General features: G+C 42.8%; 1 protein-coding gene across 1 annotated transcript in view; it reads left to right on the forward strand.

Moving 5' to 3' along the window:
- The first annotated feature begins 996 nt into the window (after positions 1 to 996).
- The window catches only part of heca (headcase), a 530,564-nt gene continuing 507,611 nt past the window's right edge, over positions 997 to 23,949 (forward strand). Inside the window, exon 1 of the mRNA XM_067153093.2 lies at positions 997 to 2,427. Coding sequence (XP_067009194.1) covers positions 1,598 to 2,427 — 830 coding nt within the window. The 5' untranslated portion in view covers positions 997 to 1,597. The remainder of the gene's footprint in view (positions 2,428 to 23,949) is intronic.

Genomic DNA, 23,949 nt, shown 5'->3' on the forward strand with positions numbered 1-23,949 from the left:
TGCAGCTATCGAGCTCGGTATTATTATTATTATTATTATTATACCTAACCCTGTTCCCAACTACTTGGGGTCAGCAGTGTGTAGTTTCAGACTACTGTAGTTCAAGGCTGGATGCCACTCCTTACGCCAACCCTATGTGGAGGGATGTATTGACCATTGCGTGTTTGTGTTGAGGTCGGTAGTGTGATGTGTTGTACAAAAATGAAAATGTATATTAAAACGAACACGAACACTCGGTCCCCAAGCTAGAGAATTTACCAGATGCGGCTAAAATCGCACACATATATACCCGACCGGGAATCGAATCCCGTGCCTACTGACACGAAGATCACTACATTGGCCATTCAACCAAGGAGGCAGACTATATAATTAGTTAAGAGTATGCCGGAAGGTCCTCCCGATTCCGATGTGACGTTGCTTATCTCAAAAAAAAAAAAAAAAAATAAGGAGTTACCCCTGGTTGTGAACACGAGAACTTGTAAGTGCAGAGTGTCGTGCATTTACTCAACTATACCCAGCTTCCTCAGCCGTAAATTATTCAGGAAGGGAGAAAAAGAAAGCAGATCGATAACACGCTTTTGCGTCGTAATCAATGTTTTGTTAGTTTGACCTTGATAGGGCAGCTGTCACATTTTTGTAGCCATTACACAAGTGCAGCAGCTATGAAATGTATTTTAGGGCGGTGGCGAACCTGTCGAGTCAATGACATCGCCAAGCCGGACCAAAGAGAGGGAAACACTACTAACTAACGTACGTATATTGAAAGCGAAAATTTCGTAGCCAGTAATTTTCTAGGTTAAGCACGTGACACATGTTTTGTTATGGTGTGGTCCCCCACCTCCTACGTTAACCAATGAGATGTCGAGAAAGGCGCAGGCCTCTGCCGCTCCTCGCACGCTACCTATGCGGCCAAACATGGAACTAAGCTGACCCCTCCCTCTAGCAGTGCGCCGAATAACGCGTCCTGCCGCTCGTTGTTGTAGTCGTGTTGTGGAGTCGAAAGGAAGCGTATGGTATGTACTTTTGCTGATAACCTTTGTTTTGGAATTTCGCTTTTATATCCAGAATACTTAGCACTCTGCTAACACCATATCATAGCGTTATTCTGAAGCTCTGAAGAAGATAAGAAGGTAGTGTCGCTTGCCGTAAACAAGGACAGACAGTTATATTGTTTTCAACGTCAGTGTTTACAGACAGAGCGAAAGTGATAGTACGCATCATATTTCAGTAACTGTTGTAGTTTTCGTAATTTCTAAATAGTCTGAAATACTTCGGTTGCCTTTATTGTTGCTGGCAGACCGATATTGCTGATCTGACCGACTGATCAGATTTTAAAGTCAGTTTTTGAGTAAAGATACTTTGTGAATGAGTTGTAAGGAGATTTTAAAGTGGCTGAATGATCATAGTAACAGCAGAAGGGGAAGAAGAGGCCGAAGACTGTCCCCTTTAATAATACATAGCGTATCTTAAGAGAATAACTGACTGAGACATGTTCTAAAATTAATACGTTTGTACAGTAGCTGAACTTAGTGAGAAAGGTGGTGAGGCTGTTTTAGTATTTTGTTCTATGATCCACACGTTTTAATAGCGTTCGAGAATGGCACCTCGGCGTAATAACAACCATCACGGTCATGGGCACGCTACAGGCGGTGGCGCTGAAGTTCAAGGTCTCGGTATCGATCCGGAGACCATAGAGAACCATGACGCTAACGTGACACGCTGTTGCGTCCCTACGGGTGACTGTTTACGGGCGTCCAACAATGCCTCTGGCAACAATGGCTGTTCAGATCCCCTCATCCACTTGGATGACCTTCGAGATGTTGTCAAAGTGACGTGCAATAATGATCATTGCTCTGTTGGTCAGTACATGCATAGAGAATGTTTTGATGCATGGGAACAAACTGTTCTCACTTATCTCAAGTCTTGCGGTCGCGCCAGATCTTGGTCTGAGAGGCAACGCCACCAGAATTTGTGGACCAAGAAAGGTTACGATCTAGCATTCAAAGCGTGCGGTTGTTTGTGTGGTCGCGGTCATTTAAAGAAAGATCTGGATTGGGTCGCACCCCCACCAAGTAACGGGGTAGTTGGAGGCGGTCGAGCAGAGGAAAATGGTGACAGTAAAAAGAAGAAGAAGCGCAACAAACAGAACACGAAACCGACGTTGGCCATCTCTGCCCACCCCGCCTATCATCCCAACAGTAACGGTCAGGGTCAGCAGCAGCAGAATGGACGGTCCCATACTGAGGCACAGCTGATTGGGGGCGGGGAAGTGAGGGGCCGTACTGGTTCCTTGTCATCCTCCACCGGATCGTCATCGCCACCGGCGTCCGCCTCCGAACCCAGTGTCTCTCCTGTCCACAGCGGCGGTTCCAGTGCTGGAGTTGGTAAAAAGAAGTCCAAGTTCGAGTTCTTCTCCGATAGATCGAGGTAAGGAATCTTGCTTTGCTGCATGCCAACGCACGTACTGCATTTTTTAACAGAGCATGTTGTGTGTTTTAGAAATATGCATATATTTATTTTTATATCGTGTACGGGAAAATATTGATATTGTATGAGATTAGATACCGTAGTATGATGGGAATATTATAAACAGTGTTGATGAGTAGCAGGATTAACGGATAATTAATGTGATGATCGAGATTACGATTCAAGGTCTTGGTTTACTAATGTTGCATTAATAAAATATATGTAGGTTTATATTTTATTTTCTAGGAAATTAATACAGGCAGTTAAACGTATCTCTCCACCTTTGGATCAATTCTAGCTTATAAACTTGCGCCCAAAATGAATAATGAATGAGATTTCGGTCGTGCAAGATCTAGACATTAGATTTTGTACCACCATCGCTATTCAAATGCGTGGTCATTGGGAGTGATTAGGCATTGCTTGAATGCTGACAAAGATTATAATTTCGTACATTAGAATTTATGCTGTTGTAAGTTAAGTTTGAGTACAATTCCGAGAATCTGTATCTCCTTAATTTATCCCCTGGTAGTAAATATAATTCCCTTTAATGCAAACGATCCAGCTTTTGGCATTCAGTATTTCAGCTGTACACGTTATTGCTTTCCTGGTATGTATGTTTTTGTTGCTGTTGTTTTTTAAATTCCAAATTGCATGGTTTTCTGATGTGGGATGTTCGCCTTCAACGTGGCCATGTTGCTTTGTTTTGTTTAAACTTTTGAGTATTATCCTACCGGCTTGCATTTGGTAACATTACAAAACAATCTTATACAATTCGTGATTTTAAAATATGGCCCTTGTGGTATTTGCTTGATTTGTTGTGATCTGCATTTTCATCGTAATGTAATTGTTGCGAAAACCAGTAGTGGCTGTCAGTTTGTGATTTACTGCTAGTTCCTTTACTGTTATATGTCATAGGTGTTTTCAAGTTATGATACATGATCGCTATGTGTCGTGGCTGATTGATTATCAAGTTGCACTTTTCGAGAATTCGAATTTCCGGAATGAATCGTCCCACAGGAAGTTCAGTCTCTCCAGTAGGCTGAGGGCTTTGAATTTAATCATTGTGGGTCGTTCCTATTTTTGAAGAGTTAAATATTGTGAATTCGTGCTATTTCTTTGAGGATTTATCTGAGGCTAATAATTTGATGTTCTCTTGCTAAACTTAGTAGTGGTTATAGATTTTAGAGGAGCTGCTGCTGGACAACCATCCTCTCTCAACATAAATCAGAAATGGAAAATTAAAAGGCCTGTCCGTTCGAAGAATTAAGGTAGCGTCAAAAAGGGCGGGAAGGGCTACGAAGGACGTTAAGATAAAGACTCCCTAGGACTTGTAATCTTTAATATCGTCGCGTTCACCGAACGAGTTGCCCGTGCGGTTGGGGACACACAGCTGTGAGCTTGCATTCGGAAGATAGTGGGTTCGAGCTCCACTGTAGGCAGCCCTGAAGATGGTTTTCCGTGGTTTCCCATTTTCACACCAGGCAAATGCTGAGGCTGTACCTTAATTAAGGCCACGGCCACTTCCTTCCCATTCCTGGGCCTTGCCTATCCCATCGTCGCCATAAGACATCTGTGTCGGTGCGACGTAAAACAAAAACAAAAAAAAAGTCGCGATTGGAACACTTCAAGAGTTGACCTAGGGTGGTCGGATGGAAAAGATGAAAATGGGGAACCTGACTGTAGTAAGCAGAAGCAGTGCCAGGCTCAGCTAGGGGAAGCGTGGTCGCCAACCCACGCTCCCAAGATGAGAGAGCCCTTAATTCCTCTTTTAGTCGTCTCTTAGGCAGGTAGAGGATCTACCGCCCCCGCACACTTGGGGTTTCCAGAACTTTAATTTGCATTTTTGGTTCGCAGGCTTTGTAAAAAAACGTATGTGCAATACCTGTCGCCAATCACTATCTTGCATATAGCCTACTGCAGAGTCGACTATCCTAAAAACATTAATGAGGTATGTCTCAGAATGCATGTACTGACAACTGATCAACGCTGTTTTGAGGGAAAGTTCAACAACATAACTAAACACTCCGCTTTAAATATAGGATAAATATGAAATTGATTGTCGGCAAGAAAGGCGTGGAAATAGTAGACGCCCTAGGCGTCGTCATTGCTATCGGTATCGGAAAAGAAAAATAATTAATTGTCCTGGGGAGTTCACTCCGCTTGTTGCAATTTCGTGATGAATGCAGTACTTGTGCATCTGTCTTGGCACAGGCCAGAGCAAATTGTAGCTTCCACTGTAGTCCCAGTCTCATCCATGGCTGTGACAATATGGAAATTGTTGTGGTGTGAGTGGTGCCGAATAATGACATGCGGAGCATCACTAGTGTGCTTGTTATGACAGGTGTTGCTCGTAGGGTTAGCCTTGCTGCAATAGCACTTTCTCGCCCAGTGAGGAAAGCAATAGCCAACTACCTCACTCCTCTTCTTGCCTGGTCCGTCTCATTTGGCGTCAACATCGGTTGCTGTGGTTTCCCCGTAACTGCATAACTTTCGGTGGTGTTATTTGAGGATTCAACCAGCCGCAGGGTTGATGACCTAACAGACAAACAGACATGAAATCGAAACCGACTTTCAACCTATTAGAGCAACCGACGCGAAATCGGGAGGTTGTGGGTTCGGATCCCACTGGTGTCTGGTTGGCCATTTTTGTTCTGTACTTAACATCTCTTCAACACGTACTAAATGTACGTAACACGACCTAATAGGTTGAAAGTCGGTTTCGATTACAATGCGGTCGTGAAAATTCAATATTCATTAAACAGACATGAAGTTCACACAGGAAATATGAAAGTAAGGAGACTTATTGTCATGAACTCTGTGAACATCTAGAATACATTTACTCGCTGAGGAAATCTCCATTTCATATTTACCGGGCGAGTTGGCCGTGCGGTTAGGAGCGCGCAGCTGTGAGCTTGCATCCGGGAGATAGTCAAAGTCCACGGCCGCTTCTTTCCCACTCCTAGCCCTTTCCTATCCCATCGTCGCCATAAGACCTATCTGTGTCGGTGCGACGTAAATAAAATCGTAAAATTGTAAAAACATCTTCCTCTAATTATTATTATTGTTATTATTATTATTATTCTACCACCGCTTTTTCCACACCGCGGGTGGACGGTGTCGCTTTCTGACACCAACCCTATATGGAGGAATGTACGATAATATAACTATTGGATCTTCCTGTGATATTCGGTAGGGTAGTATACTTATGAGGTGGGATGTGTTGGGGTAGATAAAACCCAATCCCCGAGTCAGGAATTAATCAGACACGATTAAAATCCTCGACCCGGGCGGGCATCGAACGTGGGATTCTCTGAACATTCAGTCAAGGAACCGTACTCTTATTATAAAATAAATATAAATCCCCCGGCGCTATCGGTCCCGAGGAGCCATTGTCCTAACGTGCGACCACTACTCAGCCCGAAGAGGCCCGCAGATTACGAGGTGTCACGCGGGCAGCACGACGAATTCTCTCGGCCGTTATTCTTGGTATTCCAGACCGGAGCCGCTATCTCATCGTCAGGTAGCTCCTCAACTGTAATCACGTAGGCTGAGTGGACCTTGAACCAGCCTTCGCACACAGGTAAAAATCCCGGACTTGGCCGGAAATCGACTTCGATGGATAAAAGGAAAGCACGCTATCCCTACACCACGGGTCCGATTATTATTATTATTATTATTATTATTATTATTATTATTATTATTATTATTATTATTATTATTATTATTTCGAGCTAAACCTACTGCCGACTGCTGGTTAGTATTCCTTCACTGAGGTTCCTCCTTTCATCCGACCAGATGATCTTAGCTCTTGTACACGGCCTTTCCTGGAATCCCTTTAAAGTCGTCAACCTTTATTCGAAACAGTTGTCTACGCTAAATCTCTTTTGGACTGATCCGCCAAATTTCTTCCTGTCTTTTCTTATTTTCTCAATCAATCGCCTTCAGTTTTGTGTTGTAATTCAAGATTTTCTTTGTCAACGTACATTGACTCAATTTGAAGAGGTGTCCACAAAACTCGTATACTGTGTCTGTAATCTTAACTGTTTAAAATAGTGTTATTGATTTTGCTTCCCACCAACTACTTTTGCGGGTTTCAGAGACGCCGATGTGCCAGAATTTTGTCCCACTTGGGTCATTTTAGATGTCTGTGTGTATTTGAGAAGATTCAAATACCACCGTGCTGAGCTGAGATCGAACCCACCAACTTAAACTCAGAAGCCCAGCGATCTACCCCCTGAGCTACTCGACCCGGCGATATATGTGTTCTCCGCTTTCTTGTGGGTCTTCATTTTTCCCCGTCTTTCCTGTTCCAGTCCGAGGATCCTCCACAAGTTTCTTTCTTCTCTAGTTTTTGAACTTCGCCTTTGGTTTTTCAGTATCAAATATTCTGAACTAGCTGAACTGGGTGGCTCAGACGGTTCAGGTGCTGGCCTTCTGACCCCAACTTGGCAGGTTCGATCCTGGCTCAGTCCGGCAGTATTTGAAGGTGCTCAAATACGTCAACCTTGTGTCGGTAGATTTACTGGCACGTAAAGGAACTCCTACTTGATAAAATTCCGGCACCTTGGCATCTCCGAAAAACTAAAAGTAGATAGTGGGACGTAAAGCAAATAACATTTAATTGATTGATTGATTGATTGATTGATTGATTGATTGATTGATTGATTGATTGATTGATTGGCATGATGTTCGAACCTATCATCGTACGAATGCAAACTAACGGCTACAAGGGTCGAACCGCACAGTCAGCTGGCTCGGTAAAAGTGAAAGAGAGGATCTTGCCAAAGTGGGTGGAAGCATTGCCAGACTGAAGTTGGGGCTCCTTGGTCACCAAATGAGAGTCTCCGGGGTTACCCCTTTCAGTCGCCTCTTACCAAGAACAGGGCACGCCGTGGATGTATTTTACCATCCCACCCAAAGCGGGTAAAGTTACCAAAAATCTTTCGATTTCGCCAAGAACATTTCCCCAGTTCATGACCTTTTATATAGTATGACGTTATGACGTAGAATGTAGTATGGGCATTTCAAAGACATGGTGCAGCTAGTGAATCACTACAGTTCAGCTTAACTGTCAGCGTGCGCTTGTCACTGCCCAGTTTGAAATATTGCTTTTACGCTGACAATGTAGCAGGCACACGGTCGACTGTCTGTAATAACATGCTCTCTCTTTCTCAGTGATTGATCTCTGGGACTTATTCTCACACACCCTGTCTCTGATAGATTTTTTTTTCTAATATTGGTTTTCAACTAAACTGTTCATGAACATTTACCGTATAAACACGATGTTAATTAATAATGGCATGTGACCTCCGGCGAGGCCTGGCCTGGTGCAGGTCTTTCGAGTTGACACCTCATAAGCGATCTGCGCGTCTATGAGAACGGGATCCTGCCAATGATGAATTCCAATCCTGAATTCAGTCCCCGAACCATAGGAATTAACCAATGAAGATTACAAATCCCCGATCCGGCCGGGAATCGAACCCGGAGTCCGGAACTCTTTGTACCAAAGGCCAGCACGCCAACCATTTAGCCATGGAGCCGGACGATGACGATGATGATAATAATAATAATAATAATAATAATGGCACGTGACTTTAGGAGAGGCCTGGTGTAGTTAATTCGAGTTGACGCCGATGGGTGGCCTGCGCCTCTGTGAGAATGAAAATCTAATGTTGAAGGCGGCACACGCCAGAGGAATTAACCAATGAACGTTTAAAATCTGGGGCTCCGTGTACCAAAGGCCAGCATGTAAACCAGTTAGCCACAAAGCTGGACTCTAAAACAGATACTAATAATCATAGGCCTATTACCTGAGCTACCTTGTGCAGGCATTTTAATATGTCGCCACTTATAAAGAGGTATTACGAAGAGTTGGATCCCTAGTATCTGGATGTTCCACCTATCTCGGAAAATATAGGTGGTTAGTGACGTGCCGATACCGGTGCGCTGTGCCGCGCTCCTCTGTCGGCTTGTAGTAGTGGGTGTGTAAGTTAGTTGTGTGATTATGTGCGTTTGAACTAGTTTGTTAATTTTTTAGAAACAGTTTGTGTGCATGGGTGGGTGGTCACCCAACCATTGGATGGCCACGCCCGATATTTCTTAGCTAACAGTTGTGTATTTTGTGATTTCATTTTACCTATGTACCTATGTGTACATATGTGTGTGAGTGACCAGGGGGTCGACTTACATTCATTGTTGACGGACACAGCAGTCACGTGTGTGTAGCCCTGGTGGTCACCCATCCAGGATCTGACCACACCCGGTTGCGTTTGAGAGTTTGCAGTGGGTGTTTACCGACGTCGTGTTAGCAGTGACTCATACTTAGTAAACTGAATGTTGACTTTTAGTGTAAGTGTGCGATGTTGATGTGTACGAAGCATTGTTAATTTGCAGCATATCGTGTGCACCGCCTCGTCTCCGAGTACCAGTGCTTCATCTTATAGGTGTTTAGCATTGGTTTTAGAAGGCAGAAAGTTCAGTTAAGGAAGTGAGGACTGTAAACTTGGTTGGTCTTGTGTTCTTGGCTTGGATTAGTGTGGTTAAGGGGGGAAGGGATTCTGTTCAGGTTCTTCTGGGTCTCGGCTACTCAATACACCGAGGGGGCCCTGAATTTGACTGGATTTGGTGTTGAAGTAAGTTGAGGGTAAGGAGTAGCAGGTTATTGTTGGGTGTGAGAACGAACCATGTTGCAAATCATTAGGAGAAAAATGAACTGGATTGGACATTGTTTTAGGAGGGACTGTTTACCGAAGACAGAAATTGAAGGAATGGTAAAAGGCAAAAGAAGAAGAGGAAGGAAAAGATATCAAATGCTGGACAGCATCGAAGGAAAGAAATATTCCGAGATGAAAATCTTGGTTATGGACAGGCAAAAGTGGAAGAAGTTGAAGGTTTATCACATGATAAGATCTGCCATAAGTCAGAATACCTGAATGAATATGCTGCCTGTCAGTCAGTTTTGATGTTCCGTTTTACACTACTAAGTGGCAGAGAAATCGGACTTCCATTGGGCGATCTATGGCTGCGTTTTGATTAATTTTGTCGGGTGAATACCAAATGCGTCGGCAGTGATCTTTCACATTCCGTTACCGTATGACAGAGGGGTGTCTAATGCATTTATTTCCAGCTTTTAAAAAAAAGACTACTTTGCTAGGATTGAACTTACGGTGTAGGGACCTGGAGGCCGACACTACCAGTGATCCACAAAGAAAGCTAGAACTGGGCTGAATGGCTCAGACGTTTGAGGCGCTGACCTTCTGACCCCAACTTGCCAGGTTATTTTTATTTTTTAAATTGACCTTTGTTGTAACAACATTTGGTCATCTTCCATGTACAAGGAACACTCACAGCACATATACAAAAATATAAATTGTCAGCGCAAAGTACATGTAAGAAATGACAACCATATCGTCCACATTCTTCAAGTACATAACACCACACTGAATCTCTCTTCCGGGAGGAGAGGGGGGGGGGGGGGGACAAACAAAACACTGGCAACAGTGCGATGAGCACAAAGTTAAATTCTTATATCCGCAGTTCTCAAAAAGTCCATCACAGCAGTGAGAACTGAATTGTTTTCATCTTACAACATCATTACAGTGCTGGTCGGGAACGCCACTTGTAGTTAATATAGTTCAGATAGAAAGCGGATTCGAGAAGCATCATAAAGGCCACTGTAACAAAATGCAGTTGAGATCTCCATCCTCCGCATACTGACATCGACAGCGCGCTGAATCCAAAACCCCTATGCGATGTAAATGTGAACGTGGCAGGTTCGATTCTGGCTCAGTCCGGTGGTATTTGAAGGTGCTCAAATACGTCGGCATCGTGTCGGTAGATTTACTGGCACTGGCGGGACTGAATTCCGGCACCCCGGTGTCTCCGAAAACCATAAAAGGAGTTAGTGGAACGTAAAGACAATAACATTATTATTATTATTATTATTATTATTGATGCTTGTTGTTTAAAGGGGTCATCGGCCCATTATTATTATTATTATTATTATTAGTCTGTTGTTGTTGTTAAAATAATCTAATATGAAATTAACGTTGTTGTGAAACTCCCAGTGATTCATTTTAAACATTGTTGTATATAAGTTATATGTGTGGATATCACGTCAACTACCATTCTTTTGCAGTTTTTATTTGACATCTGTTTCTTGACGTTTATTGGTGATTATGTAATATCATCTCCTATCAGTACTAAGTGAACACCAATCTTCCTCAGTTCATACATCCCGTTGAATCTCTTTATAAAACGTCATGAAAGCAACCGCCGTAAAGTGTGTGTTTCTCTCTTAAGATATGCTGTAAGAGAATTTTCAGTACATTTTTCCCCCCTCCTTTCCTAATTATCTTAATGTGCCAGGCCTGCACACCGCAGATCGTATCCTCGAGCAAGATTAAATTGCAGAGATCCATTAACCGCCACACAATTCCAGGAGAAGAGGGGCTTTTGGGACAGACTAGAGCGAGCTGCTCATCAGCGATCAGCCCGGGACACGAACTGCGTGTTTAAATTTAAATCGTTAGTCACGGGCTGTTAAAAATGATTCTCGACGGTTCGGTTGCTTTACTTCACACTATGTCCCATTTCGTATGATTACGTTCTTAAAATAATATGGACATTTACGATTCTGTAATTGTTGGTACGACATTCATCAGAAAACTTTTTCGGTGTATGCAAAATAATAATAACAATATAATTTTTTGTTATACGTCCCACTAACTGTTTTTACGGTTTTCGGAGACGCCGAGGTGCCGGAATTTTGCGGGGCTACCTATATAGGTCAGGCGGCTTTTGCTCATCCACTCGCCCATATATGGCACAGGGAATAAACGGCATCTCTCACTGTACAAATCCTCATTTACATACAACATATAAATTAACGCTACCAACCACTACAGATACTCGCAATATCGAATACATCCCTCCACGTAGTGTTGACGTCAGGAAGGACATCCACTCATAAAACTGGGCTTAATATGCATTCTTGCCTACTCCAGATAATTGAAAAAAGGCGAGGAAAGTAGAAGAATCAAATTAAATATTGTACGTTACAAGGGCGGAAGCGTTTCACGTATTCGTGTCGAAATCCCGGCAGAGCCGTCTCATACGTAAAACCTCACTTTCGATCCTTGTAACGTAAATAACTATTACATCTTTCATACGTGGTAGATCTACATCTCTAGCCAAGCAGGTACGCCGGTTTTGGGGGATATCATATAGGAATAGCAGGTAGAGGAGGGGGCCAAGTATACTGCCCTGTGGGACACCGGCCTGTATTGGTCTGTAGGTAGAATTTACGATTGTTCAGGTAGCTGTCTATTAACTTCCAGTATTGCGGATCTAGTTGAAGTTTAGGACTCCACGACACAAGTAGAAACTGCAGAGAGAGTCTGGTTATTCGCAGAGTTTTTTCCCTCTAAGTTTACGCTATCTCTAAAATATTTTCACCGAGTTCGATAGCTGCAGTCGCTGCGGCCAGTATCCATTATTCGGGAGATAGTGGGTTCGAACCCCACTGTCGGCAGCCCTGAAGATGGTTTTCCGTGGTTTCGCATTTTCACACCAGGCAAATGCTGGGTCTGTACCTTAATTAAGGCCACGGCCGCTTCCTTCCCAGTCTTAGCCCTTTCCTGTCCCATCGTCGCCATAAGACATCTGTGTCGGTGCGACGTAAAGCCAATAGCAAATATATATATTTTCATGACAAGTCCAGTTCCTTGGTTGTATGCTCTGTCGTCGGTTCACAGGGTTCGATTCTCGACCGAGTCTGGGATTTTAGCAGAGTCCCTTGGCTCGAGAACTGGATGTTTGCGTTTGTTTTAATATACACCCCTTAGCAATATATACACAGCAAGTATACACAGCGCACCACACGGCCGGTCAGCACCAGAAACACGCATTAGTGGATACATCCCTCCACGTAGGATTGGCTCCAGGAAGAGTATCCGGTCGTAAAACAGGCCAAGTCAGCATGCGCTATCCAGATCGCATCCACAACCTCACCAGATGCGGGATAAGTAGGAGTAGTAGTAGTTTTGAAATGAATGGGAAATGGGTCTGATTTTAAATGACTGTTTTTGCCGGCATGTACGTGTAAGACGCACCGGCCTACGTTTTTTTTTTTTTTTTTTGAGGGAATAAACTTTTTCAGTGAACATTTTAATGAATTTACAGTACAGTTGTAGTACCTGTATTTACTCTAGTTATTTTGCAATTTTACGTCGTACGTTATGTTTACTGTGAGTTGGTCTTTTTAGATCCTCTTCCTGATTCTAATTCATTTTTTCAGTTCGGATTACCTGAAAAGCCTATCTACACCCCTTGCTTTAATGTTATTTAGCATACGAAATTGCTCGTAGGTATAACACAACTAAGCTGGTCGGACGGTCTTGGGCTAGCGAGCCTGCTTCTTACCGACAGGCTCGGGTTCGATTGCCGGTCAGGACAAGGATATTAACTTGTACCTGAGGACTGATTCGAGCAGAGGCGGGCTCGTCTGCAAGAAATAAAATTGGGCGCCGCTCAAAGAAATGATACAAAACCTATTAATAACACATATACATTTAACTACAGCAGAGCCTCTAATGCAGTCTAGGCCTATATCAATTTCATCGAGGACTTACTATAGGATTACAAAACTAATTAATGTATTAATAAGTTGTATGTAAAGTTAAATATAGTCTAGGGATTGAAATACAACGTAAATAAATATGTTTCTACCTTTTGTCTTTATATTTTAAAAACTTTTCTGTACTCACATTTGATTATAAAGAAATTGGACCATGCAGCATACTTTAAAATAGGATGTAAAGACATTGACGAGGTTAAAGATATCCACGGATGACACAGTCGATGCTGAGTAAGCAGAGTTGATAATCTGGCTTGGGTCAAATAACATTTCGTAGGTAGTTCTTTATAACTTTCAGTTTCAAATATGATCGTTTTGTGGAAGAAAGAACAACAAGAATAATTAGGTCTAAAATGTACTTATTTTGGTAACAATTCTCACTGTTTTTAAATTGTGAGAGAGCATGCCGCTCGTGTTACGAGAGATAGCTGTCTTAGACTAAAATCATTAACAATAATAATTTGCAGGAAGATGCAACCGTCCGGCAATTACTCTACACGCACTGTAGAAACTATTTTTTTCCGGTCATTTCTACAAACACACAACGTTATCGCCTTTCGCGTGCAGAGTGGTATTCGGGTCAAGTTATCTATTTTTAGTCATTTATTTACTGTGAGCTTGCATTCGGGAGGCAGTAGGTTCGAATCACATTGTCAGAAGCCCTGAAGATGATTTTCCGTGGTTCCTCATTTTGACACCAGGCAAATGCTGGGGCTGTAGGCCTACCTTAATTAACGACACGGCCGATTCCTACTCACTCGTAGCCCTTTCTTATCCCATCGTCGCCATAAGACCTATCTGTGTCAGTGCTGTGTAAAGCAACTTGTAAGAAAACAAAACTTTTTCTGGGTAAGTCTGCGGGTCTCTTAAGCCCCGGGCCCGCCTGCTGAGCGTGGGAGTTTCGTCTTATACCTTTTGACTGCGGATGCGTCCTGTAGAGGTTTTGCGGGGGCTTCGGTTTAATTATTGACACGCGCTTGTGGGCTTGATAAAAAGACAAACACGTTAAATCTATGGCATTTTTTCGAACCGCGAATTATAATATATTCAGTTAAGACCCAAATTAACCATACGTTCTGGCTGATTTCTGGGACAGTTCAATCCACACTTCTAGTTCGTAACAGTGAAGCCTTGTCTTCCCGTGATAGTCCTTGTTGCTTTTTCCTGACAACAGGTTCATATACCCACTCATTAATTCAAGAACAGGTACAGATTGTCCTGTCTTCTTACCATACTTTGAGTGTTTTTCCTTGTAGTCAATATTTTTGTCTTGTCTTTCGCCATTTTTGTGGAAAGCGATTCACTTTCTTTTTGCGTTTTGGTGGTGATGGAAGCGAAGCGTCTGACGTACTTCTGTGTGCTGTCCTCACAGTCAGAATCCCTTGTATTTCTTCCTTTTACTCCCAAACCCAATTTTTAGTCTCCTATTTCGCGATAATCTCGTCTACAGTATCAGGAGTATGTTTTATTTCGAATTTTAACTCTTCATCAGTTTCGAAAGCCGTATGTAAACAATAGGGCAATAATGTCAGTAACAGTTGTGTGAATTCCTGTATTGGAAACTGCTATCATCCAATCATCCGCGATCGCTTGACGTGATTTTTGCCTGAAATGTGTTGTCTTCATATTTTGCATATTGTAATTGGCAAGATTTGTTTTATTTAAAGCCATTTCTTTTGATTTCTTACTTCACTTTTGGTAACCTTCACAAACTTGTCATTTCACAGTCACTGCTAAGACCAGGAGTTCCATTAGCAGCCTATATTTACTTTATCGACTACTAGTGACCCTTACTATTAATGGGTCAAAATTTCAGTTTGCAAACGCACAGAAGAACTGGAGAGGCCTACTTGTCAGGCTTCATTTTTGGCGACGATAGGGGAAAAAATAGTGACAAGTACTGGGAAGGAAGTGATCGTGCCCATAATTAAAATAAAGCACCAGGCATTTGCCCGGAGTGAAAATAGGAAAGCGCAGAAAATCATCTTCAGGGCTGCATATAGCGGGGTTCGAGCCCACCATCTCCCGAATGCAAACCAGCAGCTTCACGGCCTGAACCGCGCAACCAACTCGCTTGGTTTTCCGGCTATTTCTGTGGCCACTACACCTGGGAACAGTGATAATTAGATAATAATCTGAAAAAAGCACTCCCCCCAATATTTTTTTTCTATTGGCTTAACGTCGCACCGACACAGATATGTCTTATGGTGACGATGGGACAGGAAAGAGAGAAGGAAGCGGCCGTGGCCTTAATTAAGGTACAGCCCCAGCATTTGCCTGGTGTGAAAATGGGAAACCACAGAAAACCATCTTCAGGGCTGCCGACAGTGGGGTTCCAGTATCCCGAATACTGGATACTGGCCGCACTTAAGCGACTGCAGCTATCGAGCTCGGTCCCCCAATAAAAAGGTAGAAGCTTGGGTTGTGTGAAACTGATCGTTGTAATGACTATGTAAAACATCTGTTATCTATCCGATGTGTCATTACAGAATTTGACGTCCTCTCCATGAAGTGTTTAAATCTCTTGACATTACATTAGATTGCTGCAAATCCGCTTTCTGTTCGTTACCGTCGGGGAATCCCAGTATGGAAACCGTGAACGCCGGAATCAGCAGTTCCATGATATTCTGGGCACATTCTAGCAAGTTTAGCATGTTGGCAGTAGTGTAAGGTCAACATGGGATGTGCTGAATAATGGAATGCTGAGGCTATATGTAGAAAGCACACGATATTATACTTGCAAAATCTGGTATCGTCTGATTACTTGCCAATTACCCGACACCCATTGTGCGCTGCCGAAGTCAATGGAGTCTTCTCATTCGAAGGCCGTTGCAGCGAGTAAACAAGTCCATAAATAATCTTGAGCAGCTGGAAGAGGATGGAGGCTCCGGAGAGGCGGTCTACTACCAGCAACCTTTAGGTAGGTTGGATCATCTAATTATGTGGCGGTCTGTGTGGTTGGTGGTGAGATTCGAATAGGACCAATGCAGAGAATGTCTTTTAACACTAGATCTACCGTGTGTTTAACTGTCGCGACAGTTATTTTTCCCCAGTGTGCTGGACAACAGAAATATCCGACTTTTATAAAATTCATTTTTGATTTACGTGGCACCGACCCAGATAGGTCTTATGGCGACGATGGGATAGAAAAGTAGGTACAGCCTGGTGTGAAAATGGGAAAACCACAAAAAAACATTTTGAGGGTTGCCGACAGTGGGGCTCAAACAGTTCTGATATTTTCACCATAACTCTCACTGCTTTCACATATTGTCTTTTTCATCCATTTCCACTCTGGCGGCATTGTCACACAGATATTCGACAACCAAATTTCGTGAACAAAATTAGCATCCATGTTTCTTCTAGTCCTCAGAATTTGACGTTTATATACTAGTGTTCTAGCAGCTCTAAACCCTCCAGACAAAAGAAATTTTAAAAAGAATCGCCCAGTAGCCATTTGTTTTTCAAAGTTCTGAGCCTCTGGGGTCACCGCTTTCAGTCGACAAGCGTGAGATACATATGATGCGTTTTATATCACCAACCATAGGAGTAATTTCCGAGAGAGAAATAGTAAGGGGAATTATAGTTGAACAAATAATTTCGCACAGGATAGTTGAAGAATCAATTATATTGCATTTACTTAGCAGGATTAATATGACCAGTTAGCTTTTGGCTCTACTGACAAATCTAATATTAGTATATCAGGATTTTCATGATCAAACCGGCTCCATGGCTAAATGATTAGCGTGCTGGCCTTTGGTTTCAGGGGTGCCGGGTTCGGGAATTTTAACCATGATTGGTTAATTCCCTCGGTGTATGTGTCGTCTTCATCATCATTTCATCCTCATCACGTCGCGTAGGTCGCCTCCGAGCGTCAAATCAAAAGACCTGCACCTGGCGAGCCGAAGTCCTGGACACATCCTGGCACTACAAGCCATACGACATTTCATTTTTTCAGGACCAAAAAGCCGAACACCCGTTTCAAATACCGCGGCCCTTAGCTAATTTACCACCTGTTTTAACTGGTTACCTTCCCATTTCTTTTGGCCTATTCCAAATTTTGAGACATGCTTTGGCTAATTAACATAAAAATTAATCAATGAAAAGGCCCGTTTGTTACGAAATTTATCTTCCAACCCCCACCCCATTCTCTAAATTCAACAATGTCATTTAATTTTCAAAATGATCAGCGATGAGGGGTTTCTTCTCTGACATGGGGGTAAGTACCGCCTCCATGACAGATCGTTTTATCCTCCCGCCAGTGCAGTACAATGAAGATTTTCCGATTCATCGAGTATTTCTCGGAAACAGACGAGTAAAAAAAGCATAGTTTTCATCCTGGGACTTAATGTACTCGCTTTCAACAAAAATAAAAAAATCGACGGTTGTCATCTTCACAGTATCATTGTTTTCGTATTATCGCAGCTACATGCACTTGTTTTTATGTAAATTGATCAGAATAGTGCATTGAAACATCCTCAATAATACATTTGACCACATACCGCACAATCAAGAGGACGTAACTGTATTATTCTGATTATGTGGCTATATCTAGCCGAGTGCAGTCCTTGTAAAGCAGACCCTCCGATGAGGGTGAGTGGCATCTGCAATGTGTAGGTAACTGCGTGTTATTGTGGTGGAGGTTAGTTTTATGTGTGGTGTGTGAGTTGCAGGTATGTTGGGGACAGCATAAACACCCAGTCTCCAGGCCACTGGAATTAACCAATGAAGGTTAAAATTCCCTACCCTGCCGGGAATCGAACCCGGGACCCTCTGATCCGAAGTCCAGTACTCTGACCATTCAGCCAACGAGTCGGACATTATTCTGATAAAGCCGACGTATTGGGAGACTGGAGCCAAAAGAGTTAATGCAAAAATAACACACTAAACAGAACCAGCTGATGTACCCGTGCTTCGCTACGGAATTCTCAGAAAGACTGTTTTTGTGATTTTCCTAACTGAAGTCAACATAGGTCATTACAAAAACGTCAGTAGGAATGTAGCGACTAAAAGCAGTGTTGTTATAAAAATACTCCATCAAATGAAAAACCGCAGATTTTCTCACTTTTAACGAAAAGTACTGCGGTGCCAATCTAACAGTCCAAAGTTCCAGAGCTGGAATGACCAGACCACAGACAGCCGTGAACACTCCTCTTGCCATTATTCCGTTAAATATGCACACTGTTCATTCCAGTCAGTGCCTCAGAGTAGGGATTGAATAGCTCGAATGCTATGATGAACCAGTGTGTTACGTACCAACAGTATCAGAAAACTTTGCACCAGAGGAATGGCGTGCTAAAGAAGAAAGTTGTCTAACTTCCCAGCTACTTCCCGCCAATATTCAGGCAGGCAGTTATACTCGGTACGACCGGGCGAGTTGGCCGTGTGGTTAGGGGCGCGCAGCTGTGAGCTTGCATCCGGGAGATAGTGGATTCGAAGCCCACTGTCGGCAGCCCTGAAGATGGTATTCCGTGGTTTCCCATTTTTACACAAGTGAAATGCTGGGGCTGTACCTTCATTAAGGCCAAGTCAGCTTCCTTCACACTCCTACCCTTCCCTATCCCATCGTCGCCATAAGACCTGTCTCTGTCGGTGCGATGTAAAGCAAATTTTAAAGAAACTCTGTACGCAACAGTAATCTTATCTATCGGAGATGAGTGGCAACAGAAGACACAAAGCACATCACAACAACAACAAAATCCACAGCCTGTTTTCAGTCATTTGACCGGGTCAGGAATGGAATGAATAAGGACCCTTTTAGCGGCAAGGATAGGAAATGTGCCGGTTGCCGAAGCCTGTCGCACTCCTCTGGGGCAATGATAAGTGACTGAGAGATGAAATGAAATGATAATGGAGAGTGTTGCTAGAATGAAAGATGACACGGGAAACCAGAGTACCCGGAGAAAAACCTGTCCTTCCTCCGCTTTGTCCAGCACAAATCTTGAACCACGTATCCAGCGGTGAGAGGAGAGACCGGCGCGCTGCCGCCTGAGCCACGGAGGCTTCCACATCACAAAAAACAGTGGTCAATGTAATGTTATTGTTAATCATTTTTATGTGCTTTCTATATCGTAGGCCTTCACATTTAGTTTTCTTTCGACACTGTGATATTAGGGCGCCTTACACAATTTTTTATAGCGTAGACTGTAGTTTCTTATTCTCCGATTTTACATACCGATTTTCATTAAATTCTGTTTACCCATTTTCTCGTGACTTGATATGTACTTAGTAACAAAAATCCAAATTCATGAATATATCTGTGATCAATAGCCGGTACGGTAAAAATATATGACATAAATGATCGGAAATTTAATACGGTACTATGTAACTTTAGTTCCGGTCTAGAAAGCAAAGAATAACGGCCGAGGGGATTCGTCGTGCTGACCACACGACACCTCGTAATCTGCAGGCCTTCGGACTGAGCAGCGTCCGCTTGGTAGGCCGAAGCCCTTCGGGGCTGTAGTGCCATGGAGTTAGGTTAGTTAACTTTAGTTATGTAGTATTTATAAATATTTGAGAATTAAATTTTAGGCCTTCCCCTAACCTACAATTTCTCTCAGCGTGAATAAAATTATTTGTGGCGTAGATTGTGGCGACTTATTCCCCGATTTTGCATACCGATTTCCACTAATAACTTAAATATCGGAGAATTAAATTTTAGGCCTTCCCCTAAACTACCATTTCTCAGTGTAAATAAAAATATTTATGGCCTAGATTGTAGCAACTTATTTCCCGCCTTTGCATACCGATTTTCATTAAATTCTCTTCAGCCGCTTTCTCGTGATGCGTATACATACATACATACATACATACATACATACATACATACATACATACATACATACATACATACATACATACAGACAGACAGACAGACAGACAGACAGACAGACAGACAGCCAGCAATTAAATTAAAAAGAATTTAAAAAGTGCATTTCCTTGTCGCTGTGGACACGACCGATATAGAAATACCATCCTTTATTCAATATATATATATATATATATATATATATATTTATGTTAAAGTGATGTCGGTGGATCCAGAGTAGGTCTCGGCCCACAGTGGCCACGGCTGGTCCGTAGTTCAACACCTCTGCATTCCGACCGGCCGACCGGGCAAAGGAGTGGTGGTCATGGCTCTACCGTGCCTTTATGCCTCTGTTTTCGGAAGACGGAGAGGGGCTGGTCCACACCGTCGGCTGTCATGAGAATGGTTTTCCGTGGTTTTCCATTCTACTCCTCTAAGGCGGATGCAGGGATAGTTCCTAGTATAGGCCACGGTCGCCAGCCTTCTCACCTTCCCCGCACATCTTCCCCGATACAAATCTCCCGGCCTGAGAGGTGGCGTCACCGTTTAGGAGGCCAGCCTCCACTTTCAGGACAGGAATGGAACCATTTAATAGTTAAAGTGATTTCTTCTTGCCATTCTTGCGAATGCTGTGAAGCGGAAGTGAACTTTTCGCTCGTCTGAAGGTTCGCGGAGAGAAGTCTTGCTATGAAATACTATCCTCATTACTTGACTCATCTACTTTGACACTCAAGGTTTAGCGCGCTCATAAAGTTGTGGTAACTTACCATGTGTACGTAATGAGACACACATGAGAAATATGATATTCGGAGTAATCAGATGCTGTACTACTCTCAGTGGTACCTCTGAAGAACCTCGACCTCATTAACGCGTCTCTTTAAAACTGTTACTGGTGCATCGTTTCACTGGCTCGATACACCGCGGTGAACCAGCTTCGTGTACAAAGACCGTATCAATCAATCACTACTGATCTGCGTTTAGGGCAGTCGCCCAGGTGGCAGATTCCCTGTCTGTTGTTTTCCTAGCCTTTTCTTAAATGATTGCAAAGAAATTGGAAATTTATTGAACATCTCCCTTGGTAAGTTATTCCAGTCCGTAACTCCCCTTCCTATAAACGAATATTTGCCCCAATTTGTCCTCTTGAATTTTATATCTTAATATTTTGATCTTTCCTACTTTTAAAGGCACCACCCAAACTTATTCGTCACTGATGTCCTCCCACGCAATTTCTCCACTGACAGCTCGGAACATACCACTTAGTCGAGCAGCTCGTCTCCTTTCTCCCAAGTCTTCCCAGCTCAAACTTTGCAACAAACTTTGAATGTGATAGAACATTTGATATGTACTAAAACTTTCCTCTCGTTTTACGTCACAGTTTATTAGCATCGTCGTATCAGAAGAAACAATTATTTCATATGTATACAAAAACATTATAATTTTATCCGTACATCTCAAACTTTTACCCTCGGTTCGAATCCCGGCCGGCCCGATAACTTTTAACTATGTATGGTTATTTCCTCTGTATCTGCATACAACCCCCATATGAGCACGAAATAGAGAATGCATCCTTTCAGATAGGGCTGGTGTCAGGAATGCCATCCGCCCGTAAAACTGGGCCAGATTCTCATCCTGTGCCGGTTCCAATTATTTGGGAAAAGAAATAGGTAGCCGGGTTGTCCACTAGACTGTGTATTATTTTATGAGTATACAGTGACGTATACCTTGTCCAAGAAGCGAGAAGCTGTTGAGGCAGATTAGGAAGAGACAACTTTCTTGGATGAGACATAGGCTTCGACATAGGAATGTGTTGATATAAATTTCGAAAGGTAAAATACAAGGGAAACGCCCTCGTGGAAGACCAAGAAAGACATTCATGATGCCATTTCTTGTGAACTCACGATGCAGGAGCTATGCAGACGCAAAACGTACTGCACAGGATCGACCCAGTTGGAGGTTCATGGCAGGGGCAAACCAGTCTTTAGACTAAATTACTTTAAGAAGAAGACAGTGACGTACCGATAATACAGGGTCTACGGAGCGAGTGGCTACAGGGTTTGGGTCACGTAACTGGCACCACAACACAGTTTTATATTTTGTCGCAACGATACAGATAGGTCTTAGGGCTAGTAATGGGAAGGAAGTGGCCGTGGCCGTAATTAACGTACAGCCCCAGCATTTCCCTGGTGTGAAAATGTGAAACCACGGAAAACCATCTTCAAGGCTGTCGACAATGCGGTGTGAATCCACTATCTCCCAATACAAGCTCACAGTTGCGCGCTCCTAACATGGCCAATTCACTCGCTCAACCTCCACTCGAAATTGTCGAACTCCACTGCTGGTGACGAGTTACCACGAACTAAGGTATATTTCCCTCCTTGTACTCGAGGGCGCCTCAGTACCTAGATTTTGCTACGACTCTGAGCTCATATCCTCACCACCGAACACTTTCTCTATATCTGATACAGTTCTTGCAGAAACGAATATGAACACCTCAGGCAAGGTACTCTTACATACAGCGTGGTGAGTTCACATGCATCTACATAGACGGCTCCAATACAGGAGTAGAATATGGTTACTATTGCCCGTTAACAGCAGATACTGAACAACTGTCCCTACCAGAGCCAACCTCCATCTACCCAGCGGAAATGCTAGCAATTCAAGCAGCTATACTTTATGGTACCTCATAACAATTCCAGAAAATTCTCATCCTAACAGACTGCTTCAGCGTGTTACAACGTTTAAAACAACCTGACTGGACCACAAAGACCAATAAGTACATCCTTGACATTCTGCAATTAGTGAGAAACTCAGAACTCCGAGGAATAACAGTTCACTTTCTATGGATCAAGGGACATGCTGGAATCGAACACAATGAAACAGTAGACCTCCTCGCTAAACAAAGTACAACGGTAACCAACTTACGAGCATTCCAACTCCCTTATACAGACTTTCTCCCCATTATCCGTATGAAAGCTCAAAGAAAATGGTCAACGGAATGGAATACACAGGATCTGCACAAAGGACGGTATTATGCCGCACTTCAAGCTAATATCCCTAATAAACCATGGTTCGACAGCATTAAGCTTACCAGACGTCACATCACATCCCTCATACGCATGCGACTCGGACACGGATGTTACGCCGACCATCTCTAGCGTATAAAAGTGTTGGACTCTTCCACGTGTGAGTATGATCCTCTGTGTGTTGCAGATTTGAACCACGTTGTATTTGGTTGTTGAAAGTAGTGCTGCACGAACAGTAATGCTCTCAAAATGGATTAAAATTGGAACTCCATTGTCAACCAGTGTGCCAGTTCTTCTTTCTTCTGCCAACCATAGAATATACGCGATTTTAGCCGAATTTCTCAAAAATAGTGATCTAAATATATAATATGTGTCCTTCTTCTCTTTGTTTTTATCTCTCTTAATCAAAAATTTGTAATGGTTTTCGTCATGTTCAAAAAAATAAAAGTGCAAATCATGAATTGTGAGTGTCAGAACATCCAAGGAGTATGTGGTGCGAAAGAGACTATCTCCAACCAGCGTGCCAGTTCTTTCTCCTGTCAAACAGAGAGTTTAATCGACTTCAGCACAATTTCTCGAATATAGTGTTTTAAATATATAATTTGTGTCGTTTTTTATTTTATGAGACATTTGTATTGATTTTAGTCATGTTTAAAAAAATTTCAGAACATCCAGGGAGTTTGTGGAGTGAAAGAGGCTTTCAGGTGATATTTTCTGTCTGCCATTTATGCCATTTCATTCCTGTGTGTGTCATACGTATATATTAATGTGTGACTTGTGAATTTTTAACGTTTTGCTGGCTGTATGGTTGATGAACCAAAAGCCAAATATATAAAAATAATACGTCCATTCGCTGCTGTCCTACAGCTTACATTGTGCGAGGACTGACTTGTGGCAAAACGGACGCCACTAGTGACCCAGTGACAACGCTGTGCTAATGATGGACTTCTTGTATTATGCGATATCAGGCACATGGACAGTTTCACAATGAACGCAATGGCTTTGCGAGCATCCCAAAA

The sequence above is a fragment of the Anabrus simplex genome, chromosome 8 (assembly GCF_040414725.1).
Source record: "Anabrus simplex isolate iqAnaSimp1 chromosome 8, ASM4041472v1, whole genome shotgun sequence".
In the NCBI taxonomy this organism is placed as follows: Eukaryota; Metazoa; Arthropoda; class Insecta; order Orthoptera; family Tettigoniidae; genus Anabrus; species Anabrus simplex.